General features: G+C 35.5%; 1 protein-coding gene across 11 annotated transcripts in view; it reads right to left on the reverse strand.

Annotated features, from left to right (window-relative positions):
• PLCE1 (phospholipase C epsilon 1) overlaps positions 1–26,522 on the reverse strand; it is a 157,889-nt gene that overhangs the window by 81,891 nt on the left and 49,476 nt on the right. For all 11 annotated transcript variants that reach the window (XM_068688024.1, XM_068688017.1, XM_068688022.1 and 8 more), the window contains one exon: positions 9,739–10,024. In XM_068688024.1, coding sequence (XP_068544125.1) covers positions 9,739–10,024 — 286 coding nt within the window. The remainder of the gene's footprint in view (positions 1–9,738; positions 10,025–26,522) is intronic.

Consider the following 26,522-nt stretch of genomic DNA (forward strand, 5'->3'; position numbering starts at 1 on the left):
TTTTCCAGGCTGCCTGTATGTTGGTAAACTACATAGGAACCAAAATGATGCCTTGACCCAAGCAGCTGTCAATATCTGGCTCTGGCATTTTTATCGCTTTTCTTCATTCTGACCTTAGCCTTGGCTACACACAGTTTACATCACTTTCACAAACAGCAGGACTACATCAGTGAAATTTTAGTTATGAAATTTGCTAGAGTACACAAGGTTGGAAAACAATACACAGCCACAAGAAACCTTTCTCCATTTCCCCAGGAAGTCTGAGGACTGATTTGCTCAGAACTGGAATGCAAGTAGTACACTTTGAGTCACTTTGTTTATACGGTGACTCTGTCTTGTCTGAAAAACTTCTACTGGAGGAGCTACCATGGAACACAGCCAGTGCACCGCTATTTTTTCATTGACAACACCAACATATTCTTTCTTAATTGGAGGAACAGCAATTTAGTATTGTTTACAAGGTCTGGTTGAAAACTAGTACATTTAGGCTTCCGAAGAATTTGTATTAAATGTGATACTATAAGGACCATTATGGGGATACAGTACAAAACTTTGAAAATAATTTTATTCATAAATATCAATTTAATTAATGCTATCTCTCTATAAAAATACAAAATAAACCATTAGATTAAATATTTCTCATCATTATAGGGTCAATATTAAAGAATTTTCCACTGATTATAAAAGTTACTACCTGAAAATATAAAGAAAAAAATCAGAAGGATTTTGGTTCTAAGGAGAAAACTATGAAGTGTACCTTAGAATTTAAACAATAAATAAATAAATAAATATGTCTGGTTATAAATAGAACAGGATTATTCTATAATTGTTGATTTTCTTCTAATTTGTTTCCTAGAAACAAAACTTCAAGGGAATCTTTGGAGATGACTCGAGTCATCTTGAGGCTTGAGGTCCATGTTTTTTTCTTGTTTTTTTTTTTTTTTTTTTGTTTTTGTTTGTTTTATTTTGTTTTGTTTTTTTTTTTTGCTTCTGAGTGACATGCTAACATAAACATACCAAAAAGTTCAATTCTACACTTCAAAAGTTCCCATGGACATTACTTTTACAAGGCCCATTCAAACAAATGTTCAGACTTTTAAAACAATAAACAATAATAAGTAGTTTAGGGATTAACTATCTGCACTTAGAATCCCATTTCAGTGTTTCTGAAGACTAATTACTCTTAAAAAAAAAATATATATATATATATATAATCATTGCACTAACTACTGATCTCTCAGCCTCCATCCACACACACATTAGTACATACATCATTCCCTTCTCCACAACAAAGCTCTCACAGCAGGGGCTGACTCACTGAATGAATTTAAACTCTGTCTTTTGGTGGGAACAGCAGCCATAGGCCACCAACTGACTTCTGAGGAAGCAGACTCACCTACACAAGTTAAAGGACCAAATATTATTATTGGAACTAAAATCTATACAAAACTATCCTAAATTCAGTTGTTTCTTAACTGCTTAGCTCTATACTTTAGTTCCATTATTTTCATTGGTATAACCATTTACCTTCCTGCACCCATGTTACCTGTTCTGTCAAAAGTACCAATTTTTATATTTATATATATATATTTTTCTTAGATTACATTAGTTAACTTCTTCAATCTACTACCCAGCTCAATTATTTATCTTTCCATCTTGCAGTAAACACATTGCTGCACCCAGAGAGATGGCTGTAAGGACGAGATGAGCTATGCTGGCAGAACCTAATTCTTTGTGCTTACAATGTATGAAACAAGCAGGACAAAAGGAAGCTTCTGTTAAATTAATGTTGGTAAGGGTTCTCCTTAAGTCCCACTCCTCTTGCCCTTGCTATGCCAGTTTGCCTGCGACTGGACCTCACCAGGCAATGATGGATCTGGGAGGCTGACTGTGGTGACCTGTCCCCTTCTGCCAGTTCATGGAGACCACCCCCACAGGCAGCTCCAGACTGTCCCAGGTGTCCTGTGGCTACAAATGTCCTCCCAAATCTTTCTTCTTCAGCCTGTGCTTCCTGCCATGTCAGCCCAAATTCTAACCCTGGACCAGTTGACCTGAACTTGCCCTTGTCTTCCTGGCTGGTGCCAAGCAGGCAGCATGAAATCCTTGTTTTCCTGGCCCACACCCTTGCTTCAGGCGACATTATCTACTAACTGTCTGATATATTTCCTGGATTTCTCAGCTTGCAATGTGTTGCCTGACTCATCTTCATGCCTTAGATTCTAAGCCTGAGATATATCCCATCTTTTCAGGTGTGAACCTCTGCTCATTCTGACAAAATTTTGGCTTTATCCCTCACTCTAGCTGGCCTTAAACTTTGGGCACAAACACACACATATACAAGCTAAATTATCTTGGCCTTCTCAAGTCTGCGTACATAAAGCTGATATTGCCCATGACACTGACATACAATTGCCTCAGCTTTAGAGATTGTGGAATTTCCCCGTTACTGTAAAAACATGACTTGTTCAAAGGGTACAAGAAACTGTAGTGGGAAAAGCCATAGAGACTTGTTTGCTAACCAATCTTTGCTGATGTCAAAGTCTGATTACAGAAAAAGAGTTTTCCCTGAACACTGGGGGATGTATGAAGTAGGTATGAAGAAGATGTGGTTGTTTATTTCTTACCCTTCTTTCCCAGCTGCTGTTGTGTAGCAGGTTTTTTCCCCCATTTCTTCAATCTGCTCTCCCAGGGGCCCAACCATCATCACTCCCTGGCTCGGCTCTGTCCAGCGGCAGGTCTTTTTGGAGCCAGCTGAAGCTGGCTCTGATCTGACATGGGGTATCTGCTAGGCTCTGCTCACAGAGGCAACACCTGCAGGCCTCCACTACCAAAACCTTGCCATGTAAACCCTCCTAAGGTTAAGGTTGATATACCCTGCCTGCATGTAAATGACAAATTACTTTTCTTCTGTTCTTGGTCAAAAATTGTTGTTGTCTATTCAGCAAGTTCTGAGTGACCTTGCTCTGGAATCTGAACAACAGTGGTCAGGGATGTAGTCTAATATATATCAACTAAGAAAGCACCATAAGATGGAAGCAAATTTAAAAGATGCTAAAGTGAAAAGAATATTGACAAAACATTTGCCACATGCTTCATCCTCAGACACTTCTTTTCAATTCCATTTTGTTTTTCTTTGATTTACAAAGCTACAAAGTTGTCCTCGTAATGGTGAGGGGGGAGAGAGAGAGGAGAAGGGTATAATTTTTTCATTTTACAATGACTTTGGATGCTGGGTATAGGTTTTAAATAAAAAGCAAAAACATTTTCACATACCCTAGTTCCTTCTTTATGATAAAAAGAAGGAAAACAACAACAAAAAAAGACCCCACCACTTCTTCTATTTTATGTTTAAAAAGGTGAACAACACACGAACTGCAACAATGACTCTACCCTCAAATGTGATTCTAGTGAAAATTCTGGCTCATTAACAACTATGAACAAACTTCTAAAACAACTAATTTGTAAGAAACAGAACAGGCTGAAAAGCAGGATTTCCTTTCCAGGGGAAGCAATCTGGTTTCAATCCAAATCATATTGAAAGACAATCTCAAAATGTCTTATTAACCATAAATTCTGAATTACATACAGACACTAAGACAGTGCAGCTGAAATGTCTTCAGTATTTGTAAGTGAAAAACATGTTCTTTGCATTAACAAAGATGCCAACAAGTTTGTGAATTCACTGACTAGCTGTGTGAATTCCAGGCATCTGTTGTTCCCAAGAGTCCACTCTCAGATTGTCCCTGGACTACCAGAACCCAAGCTGCAGCTCCTCAGCAGGGAGCCATCTGAGAGCAGGGCTTCCAGGCTCCATACTGTAGACCCAAGAAGTGAGTTCCCTATAAAGTAGACCCTACACAGGTTTTTAAAGTCTTGTTCCCAAATTCATTTGACTTGGACTTCTGTTTTGGAGCTTTGAGGTCTATCTGTGAATTAGGAACTCCGTATTTAGAGGCTCCCCATTTCTGGTACAAATATCACATAAAATGCTTAACTACAGAACATATAAATGTTTTGAGAAATCTTCCTTTTAAATCATGAAAGGACACTCCAATTAAAGTAACAGGTTCCTTTTTAAACAGCATGCTGAACTTCACCTCCAGGGATTCTACACATTTTGCAATAAAAGTAATGAAGGATACCTGGTCTAGAGACTGAATGATACAGATAGGTTTTAAACACACTTCTACTTTTGGAGCTTTTTTTTTTTTTTTTTGCTTTTTTTTTTAGGAACTGCTCTAGAGTGGAAAACCATGCCTAAATTATGTCTGCAGCTTCAGATCTGTACTGAAACTTAATCTGTGGCTGAGGTAATAGTTTTACCTGGCACACATCTACTTGACATGAACCTTGGTACCATGTCTTTGGCATAAGGCTGGATGTACTGCAGTGTAATCTGTACGTGGTGGCTCCTTAGAGCAGTTCAGAAATTATGACATGTGGAAATCAGTTGTCACCCTACATCCCATGTGCATCAGCTTCCTATTGTTTTCACAGTGAACTGAAGTCTGAGCTGTAACTTTCTAAATGGTTTGTGACTTACCAGAAAACCTTCCTTCACCCTCATATTGGTGTACTAGTGATCAGCATAGGTGCATGCACAAGCAATAATTGTTTTATTGTAAAGAGAAAAGGAAAAGTTTAGAGGGCCTCTCACCTTTGAAAAAAACATCTATTCCCAGCTAAACTGTGAGGGCTTAAACTGTGAGGGCTTCTGTGACTAGATGAAATGGTAGAAGAGTTCTGATGGCTGTTTTAAACATTTTGTTAAGGTATGGCAGTAAGTCATAGTGCTCTAGACAAAAAGGAATGAGTATGTTTTTGTATATTTTCACAATTTCAGAAAAAGTAAAAAGGTTGTGTCAGTAAAGTACTTCAGCACATTTCTGCGTACCACTGAGTTTAAAAAAAAAAAAAAGGCACTGAGAAGGTAGTACCCACAAAATCAAAAGGCATGAGGTGAAGCCAACAGGTTCTACACCTAGTGCGTAGCCAAATGCCCACTAAGTGACACTCTACTACACTTTACAATGATGCAGTTAAATATATGACTACACTGAACCTATAAATGAATTCCATAAACAAACAAACAAAACCCATTAGCACTAAAACATTAGCTAACTTGTTTGTGATAACTATTTTTACAAGTAGAATAAAAATCCTACCTTTTAGGTTCAGATGGAAACTTTTTCTCAACAGAGAGCTGTCACTCTCAATGAAAAAAATTACATAGGTTGATTACTCAACTTTTCCTTTCAGTAGAGTCATACATTTGTTACTTTCTGCTTCCTCCAGCATGTCATGTTTCCCTGACAGCAAAAGAAATTAACTTAGAACACAGTCAGTAGACAATATTCCCCAGCCCTGAATAAAGGGTTTGCCTAACCTGCTTCCTAGTTCAGAACAGAAAGAACTAAACTTAATTTTAAAAGCAAGAAGATTTTTAGAAAACCAATAAATTGAAGCCTACGATATGTTTGCTCACAAGATAGCTCTTTTAAACCAAATCTTATTTCATATACATTATTAAAACACATTTTTATTCAAAATCATTTGTCACAGGTAATTTTAGAGTAAGATTCAACCTCCTACTTCCAAGCGCTTTACAAAATAAGATTAGAATTACCCAGATAATCCATACTCTTCCATCAAATATAAATATAATTCTCTTCCACTTAAGAATATATTTGGACAATGTCTGCACGGAGGTAATAATATGTTTAAATAAAATGCATGAGTATGTATACAGGCATTGAAAACTAAAAGAGTAATCACAGCATGCTTTTAACACAGTAGAATTTTGCCTATGTTACAAATAAACATTTTGATGAAGTCCTATTGAACAAAGTGCACAAGATGTATGCAAATACCTAAGGCAATTTAGAGATCTCAAACTCAGAATATGATTTGACAAAATGAAGCACTCAGTAGCAATATTAGTACAAGGTGAGTTTTCCCCTATTGTTCCCCTCATTTACAGGATTTTTCTAAAGTGAAATCAGTTTCTAGGAACAAGAACCCAGAAGGAAGAGAGGGGTGATGAAAGTTGACACTGGAATTGCACTTAAAATGGCAGCAAAGAGCCTCACATTAGTAAACTTTTACTTACACAACACCATTTGTCATTGTTGAATTCTGGAAGTAAAGTACAATGTGGCAAGTCTTCAATAGCACCTTTATGTACTTAATTTTCCTAAGGTAAAATAGCTATCAAACCAGATTCACCAGAAAATTATAATCACTTCATAATAATTCATCATTTCTTTCAACATTTATTTGGCTTGTCTTTAGATCTAATCAGTGTTTATAAAAGAAAGGAACTTTGAGTTCAAATTCCAGAGTGGCAGAATAGTAACTAGACAGTCCACCAACTTTTATATATACCTATGTAACATCTCAAATTACTTTGGAAGATACTAAAATATATGTATATAATCCTTTGCTTTCATAAGATATCCTACCTCCACCCATGTCAGTGCTGTTGTTGTTGTTTAAATTTTCATTTGCTAGTGGTCCCTTTTTTTTAGTTCAAGTAATTAATATATTGGTGCTTTTGGGCATGCCTACTTCCATACAATGAAGTATGGTGCCATAATGCTCAAACTACCACCATCTCAACTGCTGCCATCACCGGAAAGGATCATATTTTGAAGGACTGTTAGCTGCAGCTGCCTATATTGTTTTCAAACCAATCACTGTAGGGGATTTCCCTGCATCATGAGAGTACTCCAGGTTGGGTCTGAATGAGTCAGCAACAGGTCAAGTGTCTCTATACTGCACTATGCTGCACAAACCAGACATGTCTGTCATTTCTTTCTGAAATAAAAAAATCAGTGCTCTCCTATACTTCTAACAGGATCTTTATGCTCAGGCCTTCAACCATATTATGACATCTTCCTAAACTGTAAATCCCTTCTCAAACACTGTTTTAAAGGAAGAACTGTAAGACATATATTCTAACACAACACTTGAAAAATCTGTCCTTTCATGTCACAGCTTGTTGCAATTTAGCAACAAGAAAGATTTTGCTATTCCTGATCAAAATAGTAAAAAACAAAATCCAAAGAGTCTTCTCTCCTTTCTTCAGCAGCCTAAGCAACACAAAGGAATACAACCTAAAGAGATACAATGCTTATTTCCTGTTGCTATTGCTAATTCAGAGCATATACAACACTGAAATTACTACATGGGCACTCACAACTTTTGACCGTCAAAGTAGATATTTATTTTAATCTCCCTGGCCCCTCTGCAACTTATCACACTTGGCTTAGAAAGAAAAGTTTGAACCATTTCTGGAGGGCTAAAAGCCACAAGCTGATGGAAATATCACCTTAACTACTAAACAAAACCAGGACCAATACATTTATTTTCCTTTTCAACAGCAAAGCGAACTGGTCAGGTGACGTGCTGCATCCTGTAGTAAATCCTCCATTGCATTTGACATCAGAGTTGTTATCAACATCAGTTAAAACTTTTCAACCATAAACTAATCCCATCTAAATTTGAGGTTAAATCCAAGAGCAAAAGAGAGTATTGGACAGATTATAACAATGTATTTAAGAATCTGCATGTACAGGACAATTTTCTTTCTTGAAAGGTACAACGCCCCCATGAATGATAAATGAAACCCTGACTTCAAAATAGTGTTGGGTTCTTTGCTGATGCTGATGTCTCAGGTGTTGCCAAGTAACACTCCATAAATGTTTTTAGAAAGGACTCCGTTACTGTTATATTTGATATTTCTCAAGTATATTATATCACTGTGATACCTGAACATGAACCTTCCACATCCAGAAAAATGTCAATATCCTAAAACTATAGCACATACATACACATCTTCATCAACAGAGACAGCTACAGCAAATGAAATCTAACCTCTGCTCTCTACGCTGATTTCCCCTGGAACTGCAAATCAAGTTCAAGATCTTGGTCTTTTTCTTCAAGGTCTTAATTGCTTGGGCTCAGAATATCAACACAAGCATATACCATATAATATGGGGATTGCAGAGATCCCCAAACTAGTGCGATGTGTGCTGGTGCACAAAGCATACAAGTGCAGGTACTAGCTCAGGCTCTAAAAAAAGGTACAGACACATTAGCATGTCTGAGCCTGAGCTAATTGTTGCTGCTGCTTCCAGTTTCAGAACTCAGTTCATGCTGCCTCAACTCTGGGACGACAGTCACCAGCTGGGCTTTTTGGGCACCGCACCAACATGCCCCATGGGAGGATGACATAGGTAATCAGGGGACTGAGCATCCTTAGAGTCTCAGGCAGGTCTAGGACATCAAACCCTTCCAAAGACATGCTCTCTTCTCCCAGTCTGTAGGAAGAAGGTCCATCACACTGTACCACCCAGAACATGGTTCAGTTCTTTCAACCTTGACTTCCATCATTGTCACAGGAATGTGTATGTTTATTTTTCTAAAGCAATCATCTCCCTGTCCCCAGAACAAATAAAAAAACAAACAAACAAAAGAAAACCAAAACAATCAAAATGGAAAGAAAAAACCCTATCAAAATAGGATACCACGCTGTATGTACCTCTGTCTCTCTGGGGATATGTGAAGCTTAGTCATGTGTCTAAACATACTACTAAATTTCACTCAGGTGCTACAGTATGCCATCTGTACCTGTTCTTCTACCATCGCATACTCTCTGTCACTTGATTTACCTAAAGATATACTAATTAAAACTAGAAAGTGGCACACTTAAGATAACCTGATCTGAGTACAAACTATAAGACTTTTTGTTTGAAAAAATGAGGTCAGTATCCGCATTAAGGAATTACGCTGAGAATATTATTGATGTTGTCACATTCTTGTAAAACTTTGAACAAGACATAGCATCCATATGCTTCAATTCTACAGTGTACAAATGAGATACTACTTCCTTTAGTTACAGGACAACATGCTGATAAATCCCCAAATGCTTGAGTACCTTAGGAAATATTATAGGAATTAATTACAAATTAATATATAATGCAGTTAATGTTCTGTACAAAATTCTGCTCTAATGCAATGAATTCATTCCAAGAATGCCTTTTTCTTGTTTAAATTCCAAAAGTGACCAAACTAAATCACAGAATGGTATCCTTATTGCATACTAAGACTATCAGCATGGGAAGTTATTATGCAGCATCCATCCTCAATAAGTATTATCCAAACAGACAATGCCCACAGTATTCAAAATGATCACATCCTAGAAAGGTGAGGAATCCAGTAGAAGACCAACAGTAAATCAGTTATCATTTGTATATACTTAGCTAATAGTGCTCTGCTGACAACTAGTTGTGAAGGGAAAACAAAAAGAACTGAGTGTAGTATATACTACATTCTGAAGTCCTAAACCAAGTCATACCATGAACAGGACTCTACATAAATGACAAATATTACAGAAAAGAACACCATAACAACAATGGTTTCAACATTAACTTTTGAACATTTAATTTCAACACTAACAGAAATGGTTCAAAAAAGAAAACAAACAAAAGAAAAAAAATATATCTTTTATAATAATCTTTTCAATTTTGCATGCATTTTTGATTTATTAAACTAATAATCCTAGTTATTATGACACAATGAATTACAAAGAAAAATCTTTGAAAACATGAAAATCTATTTATCTGTTAATTTAATATGTGAGTATATAAAGTACAGACTATTATATGGTAGTATATATTTTGCAATATTTGCTGTATTTAAAGTGGACAGGCTTCAACAAAATTAAATCTTTCCTACCTTTAAGCATTGTTCTTCCAGCTGATCCTCCGAAGATACTTAGAAGACCGCTTCTTGCTCCCAGTGATGTAGTTGCTTCTAGTAAAGCACCTGTTATATAGTTAGAGAGTGCAGTTCTCTGTAAAGTGGCACGATATCGGGAGTAAGCACCTGCTACACATGGTTTTACACAAAAACCATCAACTTTGCATACATAGTCTGTATCTAAAGCTGGGAGCTTTCTCAGAAGACGAGGAAAATATTCAAAACTGTCTTCTGCTCCTTCTTCTCTCACTGTATTGAAGATCTGTAAGAAATGCAGAAGCATGAAATTCATTCATTTGCTGAATATCAGAAAATGCCAAACTAGCATGAACTGATGTAAAGATCAACAGCAAGAAGACATTGTGTCAAAACACTGCTTTTATGCATTAAACCTAAATACTCTAAGAATCCAGAACTGATTTGCAAAGATTTTGAGTCAGGTTTCCACACCATCTATTTAAAGATGATGACATTCTGGCTTTAAATCTATGATTAATAGTATTCTAATGAAAATCAATTTTAAGGATCATCATTACACAAAAAGGTGCCATGGCAATACATCTGTGGTCAACATTTCAAATAAAGAATATACACAAAATCTATTACAAAACTACCAAATATTTTGTGTTTCCAGTGAAGTCTTACAGCTATCAGTAGCAGAAAAACAGATCCACTCAGGGTTTGCACTTTTGCTTGCTGAATGGGGCGGGTTTTTGTAAACAGAAATGGTTTTAATCATTGTGAGCAATCATTCAAAATGTTCTGCTGTCATGTTCATTGCATTACTTCCAGCCTACGCACAGGTCCTCTATCTAATATTGCTTTAGTACTCTTTTTCCAATATTTGTACTAACACACTAATGAACTTCAGTCTGTGGCTTAGCAACTAAGCAATGTTTGCTTATTTAAAAGACTCTAATGATCAAAGCAAGAATCTGGAAGAAATCTTTTCATTTAGCATGCAGTGAGAGACTTGATTCTTTGCATTCTTCTATGCTGACTTACTGATTAACATTAATTATTTTTTTCAATGTTCTGTGTTTTCTAATTGCGTAGTGTAAACTACCAAATTAAAAGATTAACACAGGAAATGGTCATTATAACTCTTGCTGGGACAGGTGCCGAGGCAATTTTCAGGGGACTGTTGCCCAGACACTCAGTAATGCATATAACTGGCACCTTATCATTAAATCAGTATTGTCACATAAGCCAATAACTTGGTTTTGATTGAAATAGTTGCTTTAAAACTCAGTTTTCATCCAACTTCACAAGCAATTATTGTTAATGTAGGAAATCAAAATGTACAATATTGCTGTCTTCAGTCCTTAGAAGTGCATACAGAATAAACGTATGCTTTACTGTTTGTTTGTTTGTGTTGGTTTTGATTAATGGCTTGTTTCTTTTTGCTGTCCTTCCCTTCGCATAAAGGAAATACAGATATCCATTGACATGGCAGAAAACACATCCAGTCCTACACTGCAAGCACACATGCTCAGGCAAATGATCAGACACTGTTTGCAGTCTGTGCAAGTCACATGGCTGCAGCACTGGCACTCTCACCAGGGGACAGATCCATGCCCAGTAACACAGAAAAGGAAGCCAACAGCCCCCAGTGCACAGATCTGCACTTGTACACTTCTGTCCTAACCTTGCACGTCCCAAGTCATTACGCTGGGGAGGTTCCAATGCCCAATCCCCTCAAGGTATCTGACCCTCAATGAACTGCGAAGGGTAATATAATTCTTTTGCTCAGGTAAAGACTGTGAGAATAGCAGAAGCTTTGATTCAGGTACTAAATTCAATGACAATTTCTTTCTTTTTTTTTTTTTTATTTTTTCCCAGAACACAAAATATCAAATACTATGCAATAATGTACATATTTCTTATCTCAGCTTTAATTTTGTATTAATGACTTCTTGGAAAGAATAGTAAACTTTTATTCAAAATTTAATAACTTATTAACTCGCAATATAAATCAATGGTTTCAAAAAGAGCATTGACATTTATTAACACACATACATCTAAAAAGAAATTTCTTTTGCATGGTGACTATGACATATAACTCAATTCCATTGGAAATACAGCTTCTATGATTCATTACACAGTGAAATGCTGTGGTATCTAACATATTTTTTTTCCCTGCTAATTTTCTAAAATGTATTTGGTCTCATCCTTCTTGAAATGTTAAGCCTTTACTTGAGCCTCTTTATCTTTTTTTCTTTGCTACATCAGAGTTTTGTGGACTCATTCACTAAGAACACTGCTCATCTCCACCTTTAAAAATACACTCTTCGAGCATGCACTATCTGGACAGGATACGTGCAGACCTTTACTGTGCAGGCTATGCATCTGTGGTATGTGTGTCCATATGATGCACCTTTCCATAAGGTGCACCATGAGATAGTGAACTTGTCTTATTCAGAAATTATGGACATGACACACATAGCGGACATAATTAGTCTTTTTAGCTTGTTTAAAAAATATTTAGTTAATGAAAATAACTTCTCAAAACCACAGTTACCTTCCAAAATATTTTTAAAATTAGGTTCTGCAAATTATAAAAGCATGTTTTGTTGCCTACACAACTAAAAGTTCTTTCAGCTGCCAAAGCAAAGAAACCATTTGTTGACAGAAATAGGCGACAGTGTTTTGCTGGAGAGATTATACATAGAATAATGGTGTTAATCTCTATTGTATAAAGTAGACTTCAGGGCACTAGCTGTCTCCAAAGACTCTGCGCTTCATAAAACATTTTCAAATAGTGTCTGTTCTGATGTGTTAAAGCTCTGAATGTGTTACTTCTGCTGCACAGAGATGAGGTTACAAAAAATAAAAATAAAAAATAGACTTACAATGTATGTACTTACCAGCCACTGAAATTAACTGAAACCATCACAACAGGAACATATTCAGTGGCATTTGGACCATACATTCATTAGTATACTTTAACTTTTGATTAGCCCTAAATTGGTCAGGCAGTCGGACTTGGTGATCTTTGAAGGTCCCTGCCAACTCAACTCACCTAAAAGCTAAACTAAACTAAACTATTCTATTCTAATTTATCCTCAGGTAATTGATATAGAAAATCATCTTTCAGTGATATTACACCAGACAATGTAAAAGACAATTTTGCCTGGGAGATAAAAACAGTTGATTCCAAACCAGGGCTTATGGCTTATCCTGACAGATACAGTTATATTGATCTGTATCACTTATTTTCTCCATCAAAGAATGTTTACTGTAATTAAGAATGAATATGAACCAAGAAGAATAGAATGCAGCACTAAACTGATAGCCACTCACCAAAAAACAACATCTCCCAAGGGCCTATCACTCCTGATTCACTTTTGCTTTCTCTATTGAATTAAAGATTTCAAAGCCATCTGCAGTCTGATGCTGCCGTATCTCGCACACACTATGTAAAACAGTAATTCATAAGAAACTGAGGATAGTATCTGGATCTGAAAAGTGTTGCAATATTAAACATACTTCAAGCTCCTTTGTTGATAGTGCAGAGTAAAGTGCTGATTTCATTACAGGATGGAGTTTAATTTTGTATTAATGACCTCTTGGGAAGAATAGAAAACTTTTATTCAAAATTTAATAACTTATTAATTAGTAACATAAATCAGTGGTTTCAAAAAGAGCATTGACATTTATTAGCAATTATATTGACCTGTACGGATGGACATTCTTCTCTGTACCACTGTAATTAGCACATGTGTAAATGGTAGAATTTATATGCAACTACATTATCCTGAGTTTTACTTTAGCAAATAAAAGCAATACATTCTAATGCTTTTTCTTTTCTCATGATTTTACATGATACTTTTAAAATAAATGAGCTAAAGCAGGCAACTCTATGTGCTAATACAACAGTAATCCAGTAAAGTATTCTGTGGCTATAAAAGATTTCTACTTTCTTCTGTTTTTAAAGCCTAAAAGATTTTAATGGTAAGTCAAGAGAATACAAAAATTACTTGCAATATGAAATTTGCCACAAGACTGAAGAAGAAAAACATGCCCTCCAACTAAGAAATGAAAATTAGCTTTAAAATAAGGATTAAATTCAGGCCAAATGCCATCCATTTGGCTTTCAAACAAGTCCATATGTGGAAATTAAATGGAAACAAAATACATCTTTTAGCTGTTACTAATGTATCTAATAAATCATCAGAACTTCAAGAAAACTCAGTTTTGCTTCTAGTAATTTAAAATGGTATCTGCAAGTTAACTTATTGATAACCTTCAGGCAATAAAACTTCTTTACAGTGACAACAGACATATTTTGTTAAGATATTCTTTAAAAATAACTATAAGAACAAGGAATTCATGCTGGCCTTGAAACAATTCAGCATTTTTCTCTTATAGTCTTTTCTTCTGATTAATCATCACTGCAAATGCAGATTGCATTATGCCCTTTTCTTCACACATTACTGTAGATTTACCACATAAAAGTGGCAGAAACCCAAATACCATGGCTATTATTAGTCTAACAGTTTAATACAGCTATTCCCCCAAAATGAAGCTGCCATTCATGGGTACTGCTGTACTGGAAACATTTGATATAGAAGTTCACAAAAATAATTGTTATGATTTCTTAGTTAAACTTACATGTACCTCCTGTTTACTGTAATGCTTTGCTGTTTCTCATTTTGTATTTTTTTCTGCCTCAGGTATTTAGATTAGAACCTCAGGGCATGCAATCAGTTTGTAAAACATATAGCAGCTGCTCAGCCCATATGAACTCCAGAAACTGGAATTAAGAACAGACTAAAGATCCCCATGTACTCTAAAACAAGCCTAATTTCTCTAACTTTATTACAGTAACAAAGAATATGTGAGTCCCAAAAGTGCACATAGCCATGCAAAATTATGCTTATTGCTACTATGCTATAAAAATAATAGAAAATATTCCCCTAAAGGGGCTTTAACATTTCAATACATTGTTTCTGATGGGTATCTGTCCAGTGTTTATAAACAAACAAACAACAACAAAAAAAAAAAAAACAAACTTCACTGATATATCCAGAATGATCAAAATGAAACATTGAAATGAAAGAGGTATACATATGCTCAGATGGTACTATGCACTCTAGTCCAACTTCTTGGTAACAAGCTGACAACTTACTCTTGAAGTCACCACCAATAGAACGCTTCTATGATGGAAGGGCTGCCTACATCCCTTGTGCAGTGTATCTGCAACACAACACCTTCACTTGTTATACCTTCGTAAAACCATTTTAAATGCCTGTAAACCAGAATGCTAGATTAGCAAGTAATAACTCTCAGGACAGCATGTGTCAAAGACCACTTAAATGTCTCCTTTGAAAACAAGAAAGATTTAAAGAACAGGAGATCTTAAACACAACTATTAACGTCACAGGAAATATTGTTCTTTCAAAATTTCTTCTGTTCCAAGAAAAATTCCATTCATATGAATAAATTCTGATAGTGATTGTTTGTTTTGGCATGGCAGGATTTTCAGAAGAAAACTATACCCTTGGAAATATTGATCAAGTGAAGTTAACAGTGATCTCTTGGATGTCATGTCCAAGGACCAATCCCATAAGCTTTTATATGTATTTATTCAAAAGCAGTACAATTCAAGTATCTAGAGCATGGAATCTGATAGCATTCTGCTGTGAAAAACAAAAACAAAACCACAACAATAAAACATTTGTGACAGAAAAAATGGAATATGTAAAGCGAACTTGGGTGGAGGAGAGGGTGACTGAAAGAGAAAACACAATTACTAGAATGAGAATTTGCTCAGAACCACAAACAAAAAGATTCAGACATACTAATGCACTTATTCAATACTTAAGTTTTATGTCTTCCAATATTGCATGCCAACATAACACTCTAGAGCACTGATTTTTAATAAAAACACTTTATTTTTAATAAACTGAAAAAAGGGTGTTACTGTCAGTCACATTTATTTCTGAAGAATCTCACGTTTTCTTAGACTTAATCTCATTCAAGTTATGACCTTACCTACGCTGATTAGCCCATGATGTTTCAAGATCACTGCTAAAGTAACACTGCAGAATAGATTAAGAAAAGCTTTCTTGTAAAGAGGTTGTGAGGTGTTTTGTTCTTCTTGTGTTTTGTTGTTTTTGTTGTTGTTGTTTTGAAGAAAACAAAAAGAGAAATTATTACTTCTATTATCATCTTTTGAAAAATGCTTTTATTTTAAAAGTGTAAAATTGTTATTTTTTTTTAATTTTAAAAGTGGAAATAAATTACTTTTCCTGACATTTTTACCTGTAAAATTGTTCACCTCACTAACCTCAAAATACCACCCAACAATATTCTGTTTAAAAAAGAGTGAGGCCATACTCTGAGGAGCATTTCTTCTAGCTACGAAAACAAAAGCCATTTTGGACATAATTTTTAACATGGATCAATTGATCTAACTCACTGTGGTAGAATCAGTCACTGGATTACTGTCCATACAGTACAATGCTAATTTGCTAATGACTTGATTTTCACAGACATTGGAACAGACCGCTGTCATACAGGATCTGAAGAAATACTGAAAATCAGACCAATCTATGAAAAAATGGTCTGCCACTGATTCAGGATTTAAAGTCAGGTCATGTCAAGTCATACAGATTTCTAAGCCAACACGGAATCATCATTGACCTTGCTTTTCATCCACCACATACCTTTAGAAATAGTTTCTGCTACGCATAAGTAGAAAGGAACTACATTATTTTATATAGTCATTTCTCTACTTTTCTATGTAATTTACAATTATCTGGTTTAAGTAAAAGCTACTGGTACAAAGACACTAGGATGGCACTTTGTAGGCCAGCTCTGGAAAAGCACTGCAACTTTCTGGCCTAAGCTAGCTTAAGACAATTTACCCATTTCTCAGCACTGTATTCACAAGAGATCCCACTTCTGGGCAGGCTTACTTGCTTGTACATGATTATTGCTTCCAGCACTACAGAATCTAGTTATTATGCTTCCTTCATCAACTTCCTCTCTGCCTTCTCGTAATGCTCGGGCATCTCTGCAGAGAAATTCACTACAGAATTTGGTTAAGACAACAGCAAAAAGTCAGATTCTGTTCAAATGTTTATCACTGCAATTATTCTGCATTGTAAATTATCAAAGACTAACGATCCCTTTCATAGAAGAAGAATGAAGAACAAGGGTGTAACAACTTTAGTATGTATACTTTCCTGATTTACAGGAAGAAGGAAATCTTTAATTAGTGGACTGTCTAAAACATGAATCTGCTACAACAATTTTTTATTAAATTATCAAACATGAGAACAGAAATATATTAAAAACTGAATGCATTTGTGCACTCTGTTACACCAGTTTTGAATACAATAGTGTATATATCTATATTTATCTCTATCATGTACTTATATTCTGAAGAAGATATGTCAGGGCCCCATATCCCAAACAGTTATGTATGCAGTTCAGAGCTAAAGGATTTTATTGTGTTTGACAGAGACGATGCTGTGAACAGCAAAATATCTGCTGTGTTAGTGTTGTTTTAGAGCTATGTTCACTGACATGTCTTGTTCACATCAGTAACCAAATATGTGAAGGCTTTAGAACCCTTCTGAGAAATTGAATTTTATTTATTTATTTATTTATTTTTAAGTATTTTTCAGTTTTCAGATTAAAAAGTTAAACATTTGTATTGTTAAGCATCACCTTCTTGATGGCACTGAGCTATCTATGGCTTGTGACCAAATAAGCACATACAGCTGATCAAATTTTTGGCCATGTGTCTCACAGGGTTCTGGTATTTTACAAGACAAATAGTGCAAAAGATGAAAGGTATAGTCAACTAAATTGCACTCCTAATTTACCATTCAAGATGAAGTAGATGATGACAAAGTCATCCACAAGCATTAGTAAATTGTACTGCCACTCAGATTTGCATGAGATTCACTATGTATCCCAAGGTCCTTTGATTTCTTGTTTGGCACAACACTTTGTTGCAGGGTTTCTCCCTAGGTATACTGTGGCAAATATAGAAAAGCTATCTGGAAGCAACTACAGTTTAGCGACTTGGGGTCAAGCTCCAAAATTCCCATGAATCCTCTCCTGGAATTTCATGACCCATCTATTTTGGCTAACAGGCAACATTCTTAAACTATTAACAACCATCTCAGATATAAAATAAAATAAAATAAAATAAAATAAAATAAAATAAAATAAAATAAAATAAAATAAAATAAAATAAAATAAAATAAAATAAAATAAAATAAAATAAAATAAAATAAAATAAAATAAAATAAAATGTGTTACACATCACGACACTTCTTCACACTCAGAAGTTCTGGAGATACATTTGAATTTTACCCTTCAGTTGGCTCTAAGCCAATTACGGCCCTAGAAAGCAGAGCTGGTAGCAGTTTCAGCAATAGATAACTTGCCATCTAGGCTGTCTGCAGCTTTACCCATAGGAGAAAGAGAACTGCCATCACCTGAAGGAACTTTTACTGAAACATGGACATTTGGCACGTTTGCATTCAAGAAACAGCAGTAAAGGATTGTTTTGGCACAGAGTGACACGGCCATTGCGTGTCAGGATGACAAGGACTAGCGTCAGGAGGTCTGTAGGCAGGTCATCTCAGAGCTGCGGTCTGTAAGCAGGTCATCTCAGAGCTGCGGTAGCAGCTCATCAGCAAGAAAGCTGGAGCTATAAACACACATTTGAAGTGAAATATATGCAATTGTGCAAAGACTGTTCAGAACATCAGGGGTTAACAATGTTCTCTACATCTTAATTTTCTCATATCTTGCTATCTCTATGTGTTTTCACATGGTGCTTAAACAGAATATCTTGACTGCTGAGATGCTAATTTTCGTAATGGAAAAATTCCTTAAAATATCTCTGAACTCTTGAAATGCTGTTTTGCATTTGAAAGAATGCCTAGAATACAGTGCAATGGTACAATCTGAAAAGTACTTCTTGACATCCCAGGAACACTGTTGTCTCAGTTGTGAGGGGAAAGAAAAAATAAAAAAAGGCAAGAAAACCTTCCTTAAAATATCACAAACACAGTAATCAATGATGCTACTATTCTACCCAGTACTTGACAAGTGCACTATTTTCTATGGGGTGGTTCAGACATGTTCAGGGTGTTGTTCATATTTTCTGGGACAATAAAAAGAAGAAAAACAGGAACAATTTTGAGAATCCTAGAAAGAAAAAGGGTTGTTTACTGCAGCAACAGGAAGCAGGAAGCATCAGGAAAGGCAAAGAGAAAGATTTCTCAATTGATAACTGAGGTAGTAGGGACTTAAATATCACTGCATTCATGAAGTTTTGAATGCAGTCCACAGAATGAGCAGGTAAAAGTGGAAAGAAAGTAAACACAGTAAAATGAAGTAAGGTTTTTGTGTGGTGCCAAAACTGACTCCAATTTTCAAAAAGACTTCTGCTTGTATCATTTGCAATTGCAGGTAGTGAGTAAAAGCAAATGTTGTGTGTCGTACCTTCACTGCCCGGAAACCCAGAGAGTGCAGGGAATAAACTGATCAGGCTACTGAGTCAAAAACAAGATGCCCTCCCAAGAGTGTGTAGGACTACAAATGAGATATGGGCAGCAGTGTCTGTTTTGATCCCTTTATACCTCTGAAGGAAAGAACACATACACAGGAAAGGAATAACGGCCTTCAGGCATCTCTTCACCATAGGAGTCACAGAATCACAGAATTTCTAGGTTGGAAGAGACCTCAAGATCATCGAGTCCAACCTCTAACCTAACACTAACAGTCCCCACTAAACCATATCCCTAAGTTCTACATCTAAACGTCTTTTGAAGACTTCCAGGGATGGTGACTCCACCACCTCCCTGGGCAGCCCGTTCCAGTGCCTCACAACCCTTTCAGTAAAGAAATTCTTCCTAACATCTAACCTAAAACTCCCCTGGCGTAACTTTAGCCCATTCCCTCTCGTCCTGTCACCAGGCACATGGGAGAACAGGCCAACCCCCACCTCGCTACAGCCTCCTTTAATGTACGTATACAGAGCAATAAGGTCACCCCTGAGCCTCCTCTTCTCTAGGCTGAACAAGCCCAGCTCCTTCAGCCGCTCCTCATAGGACTTGCTCTCCAGGCCCCTCACCAGCTTCGTCGCCCTTCTTTGGACCCGCTCAAGCACCTCGATGTCCTTCTTGTAGCGAGGGGCCCAAAACTGAACACAGTACTCGAGGTGTGGCCTCACCAGAGCCGAGTACAGGGGTCAATGCTTGTTCCAGCATACTCACTACAAGTTCTAATTTACTCATGGCACGTGACAAAATCCTGCTTTTCTAACAACAGCCAGTGCTACTGTCACTGTAAGAGACACAGATGTCTTCCTTTGCTTTACTGTCTGAGCTTTAGGTTCTAACAATTTCGATGAAATACTGCAGTGATCTATCTCCTTTGGTCACGCTTCAAGCAATTGTCTTATCCATAACCTTGTTGCTATGTCTGCAAGGTCTGTCCTCAAAGGCTTTTCAAACTCTCCTTCTCTTCAATGTTTAAGATGCAGATCTTTACAATGCCAGGACAGAGCACAAGAAAGACCATCCTTCATAGAGCAATAATGATCATTTATTAAGCAAAAATTTTGCTGTATATTAATTACACAGTAAGTCGCAACTGGGCAATGCAGCACAGAGCAGCAGAGGACACATGAAAACAGATGAGTTTGTCCTGGCAACATGGGAAGCAGCATCAATGGCAGCTGGAAGGCTGCCAACAGTGAACAAGCACAGATGTGCTCAAATGGTAATATTCATTAACTGATGTTCTGTGAACTTTCTGCAGCTTCAGTTGCAATTACAGGATGTGCATTACCTCACCCGCCAATATTTCTTATGAATTGCATCCTGTTAAGGATGAGATCATTTCAAGGAGCAGAAACTGACTTTAACAAGTATCAAACTGTCTTGCAGCAGCAAACCTTAAATGTAGCTCAACATTTTTCAGAAATTATATCAGTCATCTTCTTGCAGTTATGGTACACTATCAGTGCCTTAGTAAGGAAATCTTTTTATTCCTGAAAATGATGATAGAGTTTTAAAACACCAGGAAAACAAAACAAAACAAAACATCTCCCCCAAGTACATTTGAGAGTTGGTTGTAGTAAATCATTACAACCATTACTAAACTTCTAAGAAGTTGTCATTTGCACTTTTGATAAATCCTGGTTGCTATTACCAATTTTCCATTGTGGTAAGACAACACTGCTAAGTATTTAAAAAGCTATTACCAAAGGAAGGACAGGCTTCTTAAGATGATCTCTTTAACAGCAAGAGGGATAAACATTCAAAGTAAATTATCATCTCATGGGCAGCTGTTATTCACTGAGTGATTAAATTCTCAAGATCTTCAAGAAACAATAATGACTTCAATGGTTTTCCTCATAGTATATTAGCATGGAACAAGTACAGACAAAGACCTTACAAATGAACCTTACAGACCTGGGATACAACAAAAACAGTGTGATATAAATGGGGCAGTGATTTACCCCAGTTTCTCCACCACTCAGAATGTCCTGCTCCAACAGAATCATCAGTCCTCTGCAGAAGGATCAGCACAACAGAGCTTGTTACTTCTCATGGCAGGTACTATACATTAGATCCAAGAAACTACTAAGAACAGTCAGATTCATAAGTAAAACAGAGGCTGACAAAAGAAACATCAATGAACTGTCATTCAAAAGATTGCTCATAAGTATTTGAAAGCTCATTTTGATCAAGGAGAAACTGAAAGGATGACACCAAACAAAATGCAGCCTCATTTTTCAGCAACATGACACAATGCCCTTATCAGTAAGAGAGACTTCTCTAATCTTACCCAGAAAAGGCCAGTCACCTTCTGGTCAGCCTTCTCTATTAATTTTTCTGTTGACTCAGAAGTATACATGAAAATATATTTTTCTTAATAGTTTTTAATTGCTAAGATCTTTTGGTGATTTCTTCAGTCTAAATCGTAATTTTTCTATTTTTCTAATACTTCTCAAATTAGTTTTCTGATATAAACTGGCTTTTCTACTCGTAATTTTTCTTGCAGAAAGTTTTCTCTTTTTATTTTGAATGCTTATGTAATTCCTCTAAATTTTTACCAACAATTTCACTTACAAACAACCTGTTGTCTTAGTAGGAAAAGAAACCAAATATATTGTGCTCAAACATTTCTGGTATTTCAGCTTCAGTCTAAAAGCAACTACAAAGCTAATACCTTTCTTTACCAAGATCATAGCTTTACTAGTCTGATGTGGTTCATGTCTTTGAACACCTTATCATGTAGAATGGAATTTCTTAAGTTATCAACTTCCAAGCTGTCTACTAAGATTTTAACACAAAAGCATATGTGCTGCAAATACCTTTGTTCTTAAGTCATATTACCTTTTTTATAATTTAATAATGTTTTTTGATAACTTACTGATTAAAACCAAAGATATTCTATTCATTTAAAAATGTATAGGTATGCTATAAAAGTATTTAAAACAAGGAAAAGACTAGCAGGTCAACTTGTCATTAGAGAATTTTACTGTAGCTAAGTACATTATTTAAAATAGGCAGTAACTAGGATTAAAACTCCATGTCAGAAAGCCAACTGACATCATTCACAGTTAAATTGCTTAGATGTTAGAAATTATATGTGCTATGATTGAATAATTTCAACTTAAGAATGATCACACAGATGTTCATTGTAAATTCCACCTCTTGTTATATATCTTTGGAACACCAAACTATAATGGGACACAACTGTTAAAATAGGTTCCCTGAGCTTTTCAAACAGACAAAAATAAGAAGAAATACTAACAGAAACCATCAAAAATGTATTTAATACCTTCTTATAGGGTTACTTCCTTCAAAGGTAGACAAATTAATTAATTATCTCAATAAATTAATTAGTTCAAACAAGCATCATGTTCATCTTTTCTATCTCCCAAACACTGACAGTATGATAGGTGTATTCAGGAGAGATGAATGGTGAGCATTCAATGCAGAGAAAACCACCGTCTGGCCCACCAACAGAGCCAAACAGCCCACTTCCCACACCTCCTCTTTTTTTCAGCAATTATTCTGTGTGTGTGATAGTGTGTCTACGCTTTCTTTAAAACAAAACAAACAAACAACAAAACCACGCATCAGATACAGGAAGAAATCCATATGCGTTTGTACCTTAGTAATAGCAGTCTTCCCATTTGAGGAAAGACTCCCACAGAACTCATACACTTAAAAATAACTGCACCCACACACATGTGAACTAACTGTTTAAAGAGCTTTGAAGGATGAGCTTAGCGGCATTTTTCTGAGCTACAAAGTGACAGTAAGTTTGAGGGATAACCCACACTACGAGAGAAAAATAAAATATCTCCTATCAAAAAAAAAATATCTTAAAAATAAAGAACCAAATAGAAAACCTAAAAATTATGGCTGTTAAAGATCATGTCTCACCATCCCCTAAAGTTTGATTTGTCATCTTGTTCCTAAAATCGTAACTATTTGCCAAAGTTAAACAGAAAGACTCCTGCAGAACTCTGGCTTTACCTGTTCTTTTTAAATAATATGTAATCTTATGTAATTGACTCAGAAAGCAAACTCTACTACATTTTTTTTTTTGTCTCTGACTCTAAAAGTCAAAAAATAATCAATGGTAGAGGTTAAAGTTCACAGCACTAGCTTATTCATTTTTATGTATTGTGTGATGTTGTACCCCAGTCACAAAAATAATTGTTTAGAATTTCTTACAAAGGTGTCAGACTCAAAGAAAATGCAAGCAGTACCTAACATCAACCTGATTAAATGCCTAATGACATGCCACCTACTAGCAAATAACAGCACTAAAAATCCTTGAGGAGTTCCTCCATTCCTCAATTTATTGGGCCATGACATTTAAAAATTGCATTACTTCAAGTGTTAGTTATCCAGTTACTAGAAAAATGCAGAGATATATATAATTTTCCTCCTACAGTTTTATAAAATTATAATCATTTAATTATTAATTAAGATAAAATAATTGTAAGAAAACCATATTCATGTTCATATAACCACTATTGTTACTTGCTTCAATGAAACACTCATGGTAACATACACTGTGGATTTATACTGAAAGGCAACATTCCAAATTTACCAGAAACAGTCTGCAAGTTAGAGCAACCTATCAGAAACTTAAGTATTTCATAAATGAGAAGTACCACAGAACTTTGCTGTATCTTTAAATATTTTCATTTAAAACTAATCATAATTGACATTGATATAAAAGACTCAGAGGTATATTACTACAGCTGTAAAATTTATGCATCTCTAATCATGGCATGTAGCTAACAGAAGAGCAACTTGAAGCATTTTCCTTAGCACAGGAAATCTAGTTCTCATTTTCTAATTTTGTAGACGTTGAATCCATGCCTATTTGTTTGCTTGTACTTCAGCTGTTGGGTTCATAGGGTCACATGAATAATTATAAGATTATTTTGGATAGTACTTAGGGGCCAGGAAATTCTCAGAGTTTTCATGACTGAATTGTTTAATAGACTTTTAGGTCAGGCTACAGAACATGATTTCATGAAACAAAATAACTTTGTTCTATAAAGAGGCATTTTCCACTTAAAGTTTTTTTTTTCTTCAATTACCTAGAAATAGAAAAGGCACTATTCCTTGACCAAAGTTAGAACAGAACATTCATAAACTGAACTTAATTTTTAAATAACACATTTAATCTTAGCTTACTAATAGAGTGAGTCTTCATTCATTACTGCTCACAATGAACATTTAATAAAAAAGCTTTAAAAAAAAAGTGGGTAGGGGTGTGGTCCTATCTTGTAAATTTTTAGAAGAAAATTTTTGGCTAAAAATAAGCAATTGCAAAAATCCAGAGTAGTACAATGAAGCAATTGTACTGATGTCGATATTGAATCAGTAGGAGTATCTTCAACACTATTCATCTTCCCTAGCCATTAGCTGCTCAGGAAGAGCATGCTGTATCTATAGAACACATCTCAAGTATTGGAGAGCTTAAGATGAGAAGAGAGCAGCTGTCAACAGGCAATACACAATGCAGTTACCTAAAGAATTAATTTCCTCTTTTCCTCATTTTCAGTTGGTAAATTCAAATGCTCCTTTAAACTAAATAACTGCACTGCAGAATGCTGTATGTTCAATTTTCACATAACATTTTGTATGTAACATAACTTTGATGGTGGATACACTAATAGACATATTAAAATGTATACCAGAATAAAATTGTATTTACATAAATAATTGTTACTAGAAGAGTTTTTGACTTTCATCCAAATCTGCTAAAAAGATGAAATTATAGCAACATTACAATTAGGATAAAATTCTTGAGTTTCTTCTTTGTCTCCAAATAGTTTTGGAAACCAATTTCAAGATCTAAACAAGGGATGATTATTCATTCATTGCGTCTCCCGTTCAGTTCTACTTGCACAAAATTCACAAAATCGGTAATCTAATATTCTGCAGTTTTCAAAAACTCTAATTCCTTCATCAGATCAGAAGATGTTTTTAAAGTAAATATGCTTGCTTTACCAGAGAGACAATGAGAGCGTGAACAAACAGGAGCGGGAATGAGGGTGTGAGAATAGGAACAAGAGTGCATTAGTTTAGTATTTAAATTATGTTTTTTAGTTGTTAATAAAGTAAATGTGATTCTGCAGGACCAGAGTATATGTTCTTTCTTTTCCCACTGGAGTGGAATGTCACTTGAGGCTTGATTTTCAGAATTTAAGGCATCTGGCTTAAGACCAGAAGAACAGAAATATTTTAAATTAACTTTCCTTATTCTCTGGGGATTGTTACAGACCCAGAGACTACAGTTTAGTCATCCATGAGATTTATTTTGCTTTAGCTTCAACTAAACTTTGTATATACAACAGCTTCCTTACCAGAATTCATAACCATCCTGCTCAGTGCAATCATTTTTATAAATTGCAATTATATTACACTGAATTACATGCATAAGTGATCTATGTATGTGTTTATCCTCTCAAAACGAAGGATAAAAATTAGATTCCAACTAAAAGCTTTCTTCAATACCATCACAGAAAAAAAAAAACAAAAACAAAAAAACCTGACTCATTCATCTGTAATTACATATGCCCAATTTAAGATTTTTAAAACTTTCTAAAGGTTCATCTTGGTAAGAAATAGTGCTCTTGAATAACTTTGGGAGAGCTGAGTACAGATTTGTTTTGAATTAACTGCACCAAGGTTTCATGTGGATAATGAAGTATGCGTGTACTTGAGTGAGGAGAATTTGTAGTGTTGTTTCAGTGAACAAGCAAAAATGCTTGTTTGCTCTGTAGTTTTAAATAATTATCACTGAAGGACAGAAAAACTTTGAAAGCACTGTATGTTTCCATAAAACTCAAGCAGTAACACAACATTTTTCTAAAGTCTCAAATACTCTAAACTACACAAGTACACTGTTGAGATCTCTAGATGGCATTTTTGTCACAGTAGCATCATTCTGAGAATAAGCAGGAATACTTTTTTGTTCAAACAGTGCTACAGTAAGAACTTGTTTTGGTCCCTGATGCCGACGCAACAACAAAAAAAAATCCTCTATAAAGGTTATGTGGATCTAATTGATCTTTACTGTAGCACAGAATAAACAAACAGAGAATTTCCAGACCCGTATTTTCTCAGCAGCATATCACGGACAATCTATTCCCATGGAAGGTAAAGATTTCACATGCTTTTTATAAGAGGTCTCATCAACCCAAAAATATTTTATCTACATAAACTATGTAAATCTATTAA

This window comes from Anas acuta, chromosome 7 (genome assembly GCF_963932015.1).
Source record: "Anas acuta chromosome 7, bAnaAcu1.1, whole genome shotgun sequence".
NCBI classification, from domain to species: Eukaryota; Metazoa; Chordata; class Aves; order Anseriformes; family Anatidae; genus Anas; species Anas acuta.